This window comes from Pimephales promelas, chromosome 11, assembly GCF_988280905.1.
Source record: "Pimephales promelas chromosome 11, fPimPro1.hap1.1, whole genome shotgun sequence".
Lineage (NCBI taxonomy): Eukaryota > Metazoa > Chordata > Actinopteri > Cypriniformes > Leuciscidae > Pimephales > Pimephales promelas.
This window is the reverse complement of record NC_142779.1, coordinates 26,725,033-26,738,597: the sequence shown is the minus strand read 5'-3', so window position 1 is coordinate 26,738,597 and position 13,565 is coordinate 26,725,033. Positions and strand designations below refer to the sequence as shown.

Here is a 13,565-nt window from a genome sequence, read left to right as displayed (position 1 = left end):
TCCATGAGGCTTTTAGACCCACGTGCTGAAGATCCAACAGCCTCCCCAGAAACTCAAACAAGGCTCGGCTGCTAGGCAACCACAGCCGCCCCAGAGAAAGAAGACCAAGGGTTTCTCCACCAACAGCACTGGAAACATTACATAAGATATTTAAGTGCTGTGGAGCTACAGGACCGAAACTGAGAAGGAATGAAAACAACAGAAAACAATGACACTGGGATTGCAAAAATCACTCTTTATAAGAACAATCTTTAACCAGCACACAGTACAGATGATTACCGGGTGTATAAATACTAAAAGAAATTAAAATGAACGAAAGAATTCAACAATTTTGTCCCTGAAAAACAAGACTCAGTCTCTGAAAAGAAAATATTTGATGTGTTCAGTCATTCTGTCATAATACGTTGTATTTGAGAATATGGAAGTCCATACCTCTGTCAAGATAAATAAGAACAAATATTATTGGAATCACTGAGGGTCTATCAGAATCCACCTGACTATAAAGTAGCAGTCGTCAAAAATATATATTAAACAAATCTTCTGTTGGTGCAGAAGCTAATATTATAGTTATAGTCATCCTTATAGTTATCATTGTTGGTGTGAACAGGCTTTTGAAGGCATAGTTCACACAAAAATTAAAATTAGCCCATGATTTGCACCTTCAAGTCATCCTAGGTGTATATGACATTCTTCTTTCAGATGAATACAATCTGAGTTATATTAAATGATATGGCTCTTCCAAGCTTTATAATGGCAGTGAATGGCTGTTTCTGTTTTGAAGTCCATAAAAGTGCATCTATCCACAATAAAAGTGCTCCACATGGCTCCCGGGGTTAATAAAGGCCTTCTGAAGTGAAACGATGCGTTTGTGTCAGAAAAATATCCATATTTAAAACTTTCTAAATTAAAATTACTATCTTCTGGCCAAATGAGCACACGGATTTCACTACTTATGCGAGTAATGCGGCGTATTGCTGATATTTACGCTACGAAATGACGCACTACGCTACTTTGACGTCCAGTGGTGGAATGTAACGAAGTACAAATACTTCGTTACTTTACTTAAGTACATTTTTCACGTATCTTTACTTTACTTAAGTACAATAAATAGTGCCTACTTTTTACTTTTACTTTTTGCAGCAATTATTATACTTTCTACTCCACTACATTTCTACAACTTCTGTTACATTTTCGTTACATTTTCTGATCAGTTTTTCCCCTGCCAAAACGTAATCTGACCGTCCGTTCGTTGCACGTTTGTCTCACCAGTGACGTTTGGTTGCCATAGATACAGTATATCAACCCGGTCACACCAAATGCGTCTCACACGCAGTGTGTTTATCGTGCAACTCATACGCGAAAATTTGTTTTTACGTGCATAGGAAACACACCGTGTGTAATATATGTTTGGTTTGGTTAGGATTAAGGCAAGCCAAGAGGTTCAGAATTACACCATAAATTAATCTCGTTTACTGCCAAACACAGTTATTAACATATAGTAAGGATAAGCATGATGTGTACATTGCCTACTTGCAAGCTTGTTTCAGAAATGGTGACATTTTTTTCCATCATTATTGAACATCATTATAGGAGTAGGCTATTAGGTTGAATGAGTTAGAATTAAATGTTTTATTAATCATTAGAAAATAGACATTAAGAGAATAAATTGTTATGCAAGTACTTTTACTTTTAATACTTAAAGTACATTTAAAATAAAGTACTTTTTACTTTTTACTTAAGTATGGTTGTCATTGTGTTACTTCTACTTTTACTAAAGTAAATATTTATCTGGGTATTTGTACTTTTACTTAAGTACTGAGATTCAGTACTTCCTCCACCACTGTTGACGTCACAAGTTGCACATTGTGAGTACGTAGAATCCGTATGTTCGTTTGGCTGGAAACTAGAATTCAGAAGGCCTTTATTAAACATCTGGAGCCGTGTGGGGGAACAGAAACAGCAATTCACTGCCATTAAAAAGCTTGGAAGAGCCAGAACATTTTTTAATGTAACTCAGATTGTATTCGTCTGAAAGAAGGATGAATAGAGGATGAGTAAATCATGGGCTAATTTTCATTCTTCAACTCTCCCTTTAAGGTCGCATTTTCTGTTGCTCTGTGAAATAGCGCGGACGTTTCAATGGGAATTCTCGCAGTTTGGAATTTTTTGAGACGTCAAAAAAGTCCCACATTGAATTTTCTCATATATTTTCTTTTGCCACATTGTTCAACAGAAAACTGGGTGAGCGAAAAGTATTCACGACGGACCTTGTTTGCTTGTGAAATTTCACAAATACGATCACGCTCCCTTTCAATCAAGAGTCAAAAGTGCAAAGTTTTTGATATACAGTACGTGTCATTAAAGTGATTGAAAGCCAGCAGAGTGTCATAGATGTGTCAGAGTTCTCGTGGGATGATGGTGAAGGGCCGGATAGGGCAGCTGGACTCCAGCTCCAGTGCGGTGAGGAAGCAGTCGGGAGCCTGTGAGCAGCTTCTGCTCTGTAGCGCCTCCCCTAGGGCACTCCAGGCCTCGTGTGCCGTGTTATGCACTTGTATCGCGTCCCTCAGCATCTTCTCCCCGAGACCCACGCGGCCTGTGCGCACCAACAACTTCCCCTGTGGACAGGAAGCGAGGGAGAGTTACACTGTTATTTTGTTCTGATGTGTAATGTATTTTTGCTAAACTGTTTTTTTATATATATATATATATATATATATTCTAGATTATAAATTAAAATGCTTGTGGGCAAGAAAAATATGAGTGTAGGAAGTTTTTGATGGTGTGCTCATGTTGTACATTGCTCTATAAATAAAAGTGTTTATTTATAAGAGTATGGATGAAGTAGAAATGGGTCAACTTGGAATCAGTCGATGAAGTCACTTCCATGTTGGTTTCAAAAAAGAGACAGGAGGGTTGCTGCTTGGTCAAGATCAGTCAGTTTTTTATTTTTTTATTTTACTTTGTTCTTTAATTAGCATTAATGGCACAAGATAGCAGCAGGTATATTAAGCTACTGTCACTTTAAGATCAAATGCACAGCTCCGACACGGATCAGATTTTCTGTTTACGTTCATAAAGACATTTTATTTTAACGCAGTCAAAACTGGGCTTAGGAGGATACTTGCCAAAACAGTCATTTTGATGTAGCCCACCATATTGATGTTATCACTGAAAAATGGATTTCCCATGCCGGGTATTAAAATGTCTTAAGTATATATTTAGGTAAACATTGCTGTGTAACACCATATGTAATTTTGATGCATAAAAAATGATGAACATTTTTGATTGTGTTTGGTGAAATACAGAGTAGAAAAATGCTTTATAATTATTTTTTTAACTAAATTAACTTTCGACTAAAATTTACTTCAAAAATTACTTTTTAATAAAATTGTAATTTCTCTGATTTAAAGGCAATTTGGAGGGTAAGTACATAAATATCAAGATGTATCAAATATGGTCAAAGGTTAAAATATATTTTTCAGAATTTTCAAGACAATACTACAGTTCAAACAGTAAAGCAAGGTCATGGGTACAATTCCCAGTGGATGCATGAACAACAAAATTGCGAAACTTTTTATTTTTTGGGTTAAAGGGTTAGTTCAAGAGATTTCCACGATGCATGCGCGAGAACTGAACTGAAGTTGTTAAAGAAGATCGCAATTCTCGGGCATGCGTCGTGGAAATCTCTAGAACTCTCGTCTCAGGCCTACAAGGCAGAAATGGAGTAGTCGAATAAAGTCGTTATTTTTGTTAGTTTTTTTACACAAAAAGTATTTTCGTCGATTGATAAACTTATACTTGAGCCACTGTTGTCACATGAAATATTTAAACATTTCTTCATTGACTTTCTGGGCCATCAAGTTTCAATCCCTTAGGGTGCCTATGTAGCAGTGATCCACCTCTCAAATTTAATAAAAAAATATCTTCATTTGTGTTCCGAAGATGAACAAAGGTCTTACGGGGTTGGTACAGCATGGGGGTGAGTAATTAATGACTTAATTTTCATTTTTGGGTGAATTAACCCTTTAAAAACATCTGCCAAATACGTAAATTACTGCCCAGTACTACACACAATTACCTTATTTGCAGCATAATATTACACATTTAAAATGTACAGTCTTCATTTCATGGAAAATTAACCAGAAATATTGATGATAAATAAGACTCGTTTTGTAAATGTGTTAACACTGTCTCATCCCAAGTCGTCATATAGCTGACGTCTTGGGACGTTTTTGACCATACGTCAACATCCGCCTTTTTAGGGTACCCTTAAACGTCGGTTGGTTGACGATCTCGGGCCGTCATACAACTGACGCTTTACCTTTAACATCAGTTAGGTGATGGGGTAGGTTTAGGGGTAGGTTTAGGTCTGGGGTAGGGTTAGGATCCGATAACGTCATCTAACCGACGTTTAAGGGTACCCTAAAAAGGCGGATGTTGACGTATGGTCAAAAGACGTCCCAAGACGTCAGTTATATGACGTCTTGGGATGAGACTGCGCTGAATGTGTATGTACAGCATGTATGCATATTTACAAATGCTTTGGCAACTTATTTCCCCATGCCAACAAACCTTCATAAATCTGAAATCTTAATAAAATTTACATTGTAAATCAATGGTATGAGATGAAAAGTGGTTTTAGAACAAAAGTGCATGTGCATAGTGAGTTGGCGGTTATGCCTAGAGTTAAATTTTGTTACTTTCCCCAATCCCACCAACACCACCATGATTTACCCATTGCAATTACATTTCATCGTGTCCTCTTTCAAGCACACTTGCAGTTGTATTTCTGGGTTGCGGCACATGACTGCTGATTATGCAGGCACTTCAAAAGCACATCAGAGAGAATGACTCCGCTGGGGAGAGAGAAAAGCGAGCCAGGAAATAAGGCTCTCACAGACACGAGTGAAAGAAGCAGCCACAGGCAGGGCATGTTTGAAAGGATGATCATAACACAGCTGCAGGAATACACAGACTGACAAGCCTGTGGACCAATCACAGCGCAGTAAGAGGCTGTTCTGGTGATTCAGGTGTTTATGAGTCTTATAGCTGGAGGACTGAACAGCAGAGCAACACGAAGGATGGTTTAAAATATAAACAGATTTGAGGCTAGCACATTTGGGCATAAACTGGCTCATTTTCATATGGATGTAGCAGAGGTGGCACTTGAATAACTGCTATAGGATCACGGCCCTGCATCTGAACTCTGCTAATCCAACAGGATGCTGACCCGATTCAGCTGGGACCAGCTACGATTACAAGTGTCAGCTACAAGGCAGACAATACACACACAGTGTGCAATGCGTGTGTTTGCAAGCAGAGAACCATAACATAGGCAAACCATTGATTCAAACACTACTAGAATTACAGAAAAACACAAAGCAAGAACATTTACACATGCAGTGACTATATTCTTGCTGTTCCCCAATAAATCAGCATAATTATCAACACTTTAATGCTAAAAAAATGTAATGAAATAAATGAGTTGCACATTTCATAGCGAAGCTCTTGATCCAGTGTTTGCTCCACACAAACTCATCTCTACATCTGTTATGAGGATGACCTGATTATTGCTTTGTTATAGGTACTCGAACCCAGGACCTTCTTGCTGTGAGTATATTGGTTTATGTTCAATGTAAAGCCTATTTGAACTGATTTTGGATGACAATGTTCTTTATAAAAACTCGAGTGATTCAACACACTACCAATTCTCTATACTAAATATAATGAAATGCATATAAATTCATTTAAGCAGTGAATAGGTTGTGCTACTTTATTAGACCATAAGATCGCATTTTACCGGAGTACCTTGTGGCGGTTGTGGCCTAGAGATTCTGATTTGTAACCCCGCAGGTTCGGTTCTCAATACATAGTTCCCACAGGCAAAAAAATTGTCACGTGACCTCCCCGGAGACGCCATCTTTGAGGGCAAAACCGCTGTGTTTACCATAGGCGTTTACAACGTTTTATCAGAGAATGTCGTTTTACAAACAAATATTTATGTCTGTTTATATTGTTATGCAAATCATGAAAAGACAAAGTGTAATAGATTATAAAGAGACTATTAAAACAAGACATAGAGAGGTACAATGCGAAAATTTCATTCATAAATGGTGTGTATCCTTATGCAACAAAAGAAGCACTGAGCACCGATTATGCAACTTTGCCTCAGATACAGTATTTTCATGTGTACAATTATCTGGTATTGGTGAGGAGTTTTTACACATGTGAGCAATTCCAAGCCTGGAAATCACTGGAGGTGTACGATCATAATGACGTGGGGTTGGTTTGGTGACGTTTGCTCAAGTGCAATCAATGGAAAAGTAACTTAAGTCATCATAGCGAGGTAGCATGATGCTAATCTGTCTATTAAAAAGCCATAGCCTGCACAACTTAATTCCTATGTTCCCCAGTCACCGGTGATTTCTGTAATATGCATGTACGTGCGGGCGTCATGGTTCGGTGCATGAATATTAAAATAAATAACTCGCGTGCAATTTAATTAATGTAATAAATGAGGAACTACATTATACGCGGGATCTTTAGGGACATAATCTGAGATTGCAATGCTGGAATGTGAGATCAAACAGTGGAAACAATGTTGTTTTGTATGTTTTTAATACCTCGTCATTTTGTTCATACAGGACATTATTCAAACTGCAATGTGTTAACTTATATTTATTTACACTCGCAATAAAACACAACATTGTGCTTTTGTCAAACAAATTCTTGCGTGTTTTGAGTGAGTTTCTTTCCTGTTTATGCTCGCCAGCCATAATCTCCGTCGTTGTTCAGACAAAAGCTTAGTCTTCTCACATCCATATGGAGTCTAATGACGGGTATAGTGTAAAATCCCGATTTAACTGAACCTCCGGCACGATTTTATCATCCATTGACTCAGCAGGAGATGACCATTTTCACTTTATAGCACGAAACTCATTTCACTTCGTTCAACTCGTATTGCTTCTTCTTATGTTTTGCCCTAAGCAATGGCGCCGGGTCGGCAAATGCCCGTATGTTGTGACGTCATGTGGGAACTATGTATACCGGCAGAGTGTTGAACGACTGAGGATGCCCTTGAGCAAGGCACTTAACCCCCAATTGCTCCCTGGGTGCCAAAGTGAATGGCGCTGAGTTTAGTTTGCTTATATGCGCCAGCCATTACCTCATAAAACAAATGTAAAATAAAACCAAATTTAAGCTATTTTTGCAAAGCTAATTTTGCAAACTTTAGCCAGGCTTGGATGAAGGGATGCCTTGTACTTTCTACAGTTGTTGATGACTGTCTTCACTGTGGTCCATGGTATATCTAATGCCTATGATTTTGTTTTGTTTTTTGTAGCCCTGGTTTGAGTTTGGGAGTGAATAAACAGCCTTACCAAGTGGTTCTCAAAATAAAAAATACAATAAAAAGCATCCAGACAGCCCTAATTCAACATGTTACATTGGTGACTTGAATTTACTTAATGAGCAAAGCAACATCAGCTCGTGAAACCGTAAAGCTCACTCTGCCTCGACTGATTATAATACATGCCACATCTCGTGTGAAACAGCCTTAACACTGGTTCTATGTCTCATTATCAGATATCTTGCACCGTATGATACAACTGCCTGGTTGCTAGGCATCCCATAAAGGCCTGAGAAGGAGTGAAGTGTTATAAATAATGTATTTGCATTATCTAATCAACTGACAGGGCAATGGTAGAGAGCCAGAAAGAAGACAGAGATAGAAAGAGGGAGGGAGAAAGCAATAGAAACAGAGAAAGGACCCAGAGATTCAAAGAAGGCAGATGTATTGGCAGAAAGAGAAAATTATGAGGTGCTGAGTCACAGTGCTCAGTGTGCTTAAACTCATTCGACACGAGAAAAGAGACTTCAGAGACACCGTGTTTGACTCACATCAGCTGATAACCCCAAATGAAAAAAAATAAATATAACATCCAGATGCTCTGAGTAATGACTCATACACACGTTCATATGCCCCCCACAGAAACAGATGAATATATGCTGTATTGTATTGTAAAAAGCGCTATACCCATAAATGTGACTTGACTGTAAAAGTGTAAGCTTTCATGATGGCAACACTGATTTTTGGCAACACCTCAGCATCACATGCTTATTCAGATATCGTTGTAAGTGACACCAAAAGTGTATTTATCATGATTCTTTGACGATTGGAAAGTTAAACAGCATTTATTTAAAGGTGCTCTATGTGGTTTTTTTTTAGCGGCCTCTGACGGTGATGTTTCAGAATGCAACAAGAGCGCTCGTGCTCGTGTGCTTGTGCATGCTCGATCTCAAGAGCGAGCATTCACTTTCACTACCGGCCAAACGGAGACTTTCAACCCAACGGAGAAAGCATCACACACAACATGCTGGAAACTAATGTAAACTCCCAATGTAGTTACAATAATAGCCTACTTTTATCAGCTTGACGTTGAACTAATGCTCTGTGCTCGTCGATGATAATGTTACAATAAACTGCATTTAGCCGACATGTGATGTTATATAGCATAAGCCATTTCACTAACTATTCGTGTATCTTTCACAAGTAACAATGTCAACATAGGTGAATGTATAATATCATAACGAAAACGGCTAGTGAACTAGACTATTGAACAATTTTAGTGTAACAGTAAGATCGTATGAAGTAACATTACTGTACTGAACGTGTCTGGAAATGTGTATAAACAATATGGTAGTGGGATGACGACGTTAGTCAGTAGATCTAGTAAATAAAATAAGTTACATCCTAAAGCACCGACTTTTTGTTATCCTGGAACATTCTTTTGTATTCATTTCATGTTTTGTGTAGCTAGTTTAAGTTTACCTTGCTATTTCACTTGAGTTTACTAATATGTTGTACTAATATGTTACCGATCTGATCCTCGTTTTCGTCCGGAGTCGATCAGATTCACGGTTTGCCTAACGAGCTTGAGCAGACTCCATGTTATCAGACTCCATGTCGTCAGCTGAAGTGCCGTTGGTCGCATAGACTGTATATAAGGATAGAGAGGCTCGGGAGCCCGCATGCATGTCACAGAGATAATAGCAAAACCCGAAAAGTGGATCATTGCAATGTGTGATTACAACCCCTTCAAACACAGGCAATAAAAAGAGGATTCATTTTATAAAAAAAGTTACATATACATATAAAAAAGAAATATTTTGTAACATTTTGACCAATTAAATGAACAAACAAATACATTTAAATACTTCTAATGAATAACTTCCATTAACTTAATAGAAATTGTATTATAATAATGAGAATTTTGAATTTGGAAATACACTCTATTTTCTAAATACATGTTTGTGGTGAGGGGTGGTTCAGCAGGAGAGAGAGACAGGTCTGCAGCAGGAGAGAGAGACAGGAGACGAGCAGTGTATAAGTAGGTCAAGTGCAAAATGACAAACACCTGTGTCTTGTTGCATTAATTGGCATGGAGAGACCAGATAAAGCCACAAGCAAACGGGAATCTGGCAGACTGGACTGGGGACTGCAGACTAACTGCCGTTGCAAACAGACATGCTGATTGCTTTTATCTAAAGTAAATACTGTTGATCCGTTTGTTTTATTGAAAGAGTCAAATAAACGCAAAAGTTTCAGTAAGCTGACCCTTCCTCCTTCCTTACTGTCTTCTTCCTTCCTTACTCTGTATATTATCACACTGCTGCAGAAACCCGGGAAGGAAGAAGAAAAGCCGCTGCAGTCATGACCATGCCCCACCCACTCACATGTCCTTAAAGAAATATGGCTTATTCACATTCTTTCCTACATTTAGATATGTGTGCAAATGCATTTTTGTCTAAGTGCATGCATTGTTTTAGTTTGACAGGGTCGGCGATAGCTTAGCTTAGCACAATGAATGGATTCCTTTGTTGCCAGCTAGCATGTCCTGAGTAAAAGTGATTAAAAAAAATAAACAAACCCACGTAATTACTTCTTGTTCCCTGCGTATTCACAACGAGTACAAATAGCGACGCAGATTAACACTAGGCGATTTCCTAGGCAGATATTGACTTGGGACTATATTAGGGGGAAGCACAGGCAAAGCACTGCTGCTAAGGCGAATCACTGCTACTTGGGCGCAGAGACGTCACGCAACACATGAAATCCCACGACTTCCGTAAACACACTGGCTTGAATAGTAGCTACCTGACTATTTTCCTTACAGTACATGACTGGCGATGAACATGTCTGATTTTGTGAGAGACGAAGAGGGTGACTTCTCAGACAGTCAAGAGCCAGAGCCATAACGTTACCTATTTGAACCAGAGTTTTCAGAAGAGGAGAGCGTGCTTTAGAAATAGACCGAGAGGAGGAGGATGTTGCGATCGCTCAACAGCCTGAGGACGTGAGGATGAGGGCCAACACGAACTGGTGGTGTGAATGTGGGGGAATATGCCAACCTATGCCAACTGAAATAGAGTGTCTGTGCTGTGGCGAGTGGTGCCGATGGCCAGGCTCAACGCGTCAGATAAGATGAAGTAACGAAGTAACTTTAACGAAGTTGGGGCACGAGAGGATGACACGGAGGCTTTCACTGATCTCTTTGAGAGAACCGTGGAGGCATGTGAGTGGCCACAAGCCCACTGGCCGGTGCACCTCATCCAGTCGCATTAGGGAGAGGCGCAAGTGGCAGATGCAGCTGGCAGTCCAGAACCTCCTGCTCTATGAAGACCTGAAGCAAGCCAACATACAGTGGGTGGGCCTCAGCCCAGAGCAACAGCGCTTCTGATCACTGGACCAGGGAGAGAGTGGCCGGCCCTTCGTAAAAGCTCAGCAGTTCTGGGACGCGTACCATATATGGCTGTTTTCTGGGGGAAACAACGATGAGCAGTTCATCGACAGAGTGGATATGGAGCAAATCATTTGCGCCACTGCCGAAGAAGACAGTGCAATGGGTCCAGTGCCACTGCCCGACATCTCTGGACCTGGCCATTCAACTGGCGGAAGACCAGATGGTGCCGTGCCCCAGGATCGGCGAATCCCTGCCATCTGTCACTCTCTCTCTCTCCCCTCCCAAATGATTTCTATCACTCTCTCTTCCTCTAAACCAGTCCCTCTCCCTAGTTCCCGTGCAAATCTCCATCCTAGAGCCCAACCCTGATCGAGGGGTAGAGAGGACTGCCCAGTGGGTGGGGAGGTCTGGGCTAGTGGAGAGGTCTGGGCTGGCCTGTTGGCATTGCAGGGACCTGGGACACTTTGTTGACAGGTATCTGGTGATGGAGGTGAGGACACTGATCTGGGTTTCGGATGAACCGCAGGCTGTCCCCAATCAAGCTGGCTTGTGCCAAATACCTGTGAGTTTTAAGGGGGGTGCTTATCAGGCTTTGGTGGATTTAGGATGTAACCAAACCTTGATAAGAGCTGCATGGTTCAGGTACAGTGTGTACACAGGAATGTGGTGAAATATCCAGTAATGCCTGCTGTTATTAAATTTAGCATAGTGTATTGGTCGCAGTAAACCCACGCTTTTGACATCTACTAATATTAGGAACAAATTGGCCAGCTTTTAGCCAATTATTGGGGTATTTGTGTGTGGATGTCTCTAGTGGTAAGAGAGAGCATGAAAGGGGTGAGGTCGTGCAGCCAGGGGAACAGAGCGCTTTTGAGAGGCTAATCCTCACAGAGCGTGATGACTTTCCCCTCGAACAGTCTCAGGATGAGACATCAAAACATGCTATTGCTTTCAGCTTCAACCAGCTCGACCACTCTTCTATCCATATTTAGCTATTTTAAAAGATAGGATGTATTGAGTGACCCAAGCCACGCAGACTAATTAAGATACAATATTTCCAGGCAGCGCATTATAATCCTATGGCAGGACATTTAGGATCGGGCTCCCCAAATGCGCCTTTGCGCCCTCTTACTCAAATGCAGGTACTCTTTGAGAGAATTGGTATGGACCTCATCGAGCAATTAGAATGATCCACACGTGGGCATTTCTTTGCATTAGTGTTGGTGGACTATGCAACACAATACCAGTTGCGCTCTGCAGCATTTCCACAAAAAGTGTAGCAGACGCACTTTCATTGAATCTCCCAAGTTGATTCTCACTGCTCAGGGCACAGCATTTCTGTCATGAACATTACACAAACTTTACTAATTATTGGGCATTAAATGGATTCGCACAAACGTCTATCACCCAAAAACAACCGTCCTGGTGGAACGATTAAATTGCATATTTGGAAGTTCTTTCACGAAAACGGCAAAAATTGAGACGTCAAACTAATCTCATTCACCACCATATTAAGACCGAGCAGGGCATGGTGGTGCACAGCCAGCCATATCGTTTACCTAAACACAAAAAAAGGAGGTTCACACTGAATTAGAGGCGATGCTAGACACGGGAGTAATAGAACAAAAACCTATGTCTAAAACCAACTGCTCTGTAAGATTCGGTGTGGATTATTGCAAGGTGAATGCTGTGTCCAAATGTTATGCATATTAAATGCAGCGGGTTGAAGAATTGCTTTATCATCTTGGTACAGCTCGTTTTTATTCAACACTGGAATTGCAGTATTGCATTCCATTTTGATTGCAGCAATTTGTTACGCTTCCTTTCAGGTTGTTTGGGGTGCCGCCCAATTTTCTCCGATTCTCCAGGATATTACAGAAGGTTTGTGACAAACTAATCTCACCAGCCCGCTGACCCTGACTGACCTAACTAAATTCAAAGCACCAGATCCCGTCCAGTGGAAGGAGCTGTGTCAGCAAGCTTTCGCCTAGGAAAAGGCTGCTCTGTGTGGTGGGCCGCAATTACACTCTCCTGACCTTTCTCTCCTTTTTTCTTTTTTTGTTGCAGACTGACACGTCGGACAGGAGGCATGGAGTGGTCCTGTCCCAGGAGATAGAGGGAGAAGAGTCATAAGCTGTGAGTAAGTGCTGTACTATGTATCTCATAAGTGAGATACATAGTACAGCACCATTGAATAAAGTGTCTGGTGATTAGATAGGCCATTCTCACCCTCCACTATTTTCCCCTGGGATGGGAATTCACTCTCTGTTCGGACCACGCGCCCCTGCAGTGGCTCCACCGCATTGAAAGATACCAATGGTATCTGGCATTACAGCCTTTTAAATTCAAGGTGGTCCACAGATTGGAGGCACAGATGGCTGTGGCTAACTTTCTCTTAAGGACTGTGTGTGTGTTTTTTTTTGTTTTTTTTTGGTGGGGTGGTGTGTGTGGGGGGGGGGTAATAAATCTATCTACCAATGAAATGACAGACTCCTCTCTGGTGAATTCTTCAATCATTTAGTGTAGTTAAATCGTCACCCCTATCTTACAACAGATTGCAAGCTCACATTTGTCATGCATATCGTGGTCTCAAGGAGATGCATGACGCAGAATTAACAGACAAAGGAACTTTAAAGCTACACTGTGTGATTTTTACCCCCATCTAGCGGTGAAAAGGTATATGACCATCCAGTGAATATTATTTTCTGTTCCTCTCAATTCCGATTTCGTTTTAACTCCTACGGTGGCCAATGTAGTCCAAGATTAACATGGCTTCCAGTTCGACCTCGTCCATGAGTGTTAACTCAAACGTAAACACGAAAG

The 13,565-nt window shown here is 40.6% G+C and overlaps 1 protein-coding gene across 2 annotated transcripts in view; it reads right to left on the bottom strand.

Annotated features, from left to right (window-relative positions):
• Positions 1-220: 220 nt before the first annotated feature.
• Positions 221-13,565, bottom strand: part of ttc7a (tetratricopeptide repeat domain 7A) — a 94,971-nt gene continuing 81,626 nt past the window's right edge. For both annotated transcript variants that reach the window (XM_039653295.2, XM_089117241.1), the window contains one exon: positions 221-2,615. In XM_039653295.2, coding sequence (XP_039509229.2) covers positions 2,397-2,615 — 219 coding nt within the window. In that variant the 3' untranslated portion in view covers positions 221-2,396. The remainder of the gene's footprint in view (positions 2,616-13,565) is intronic.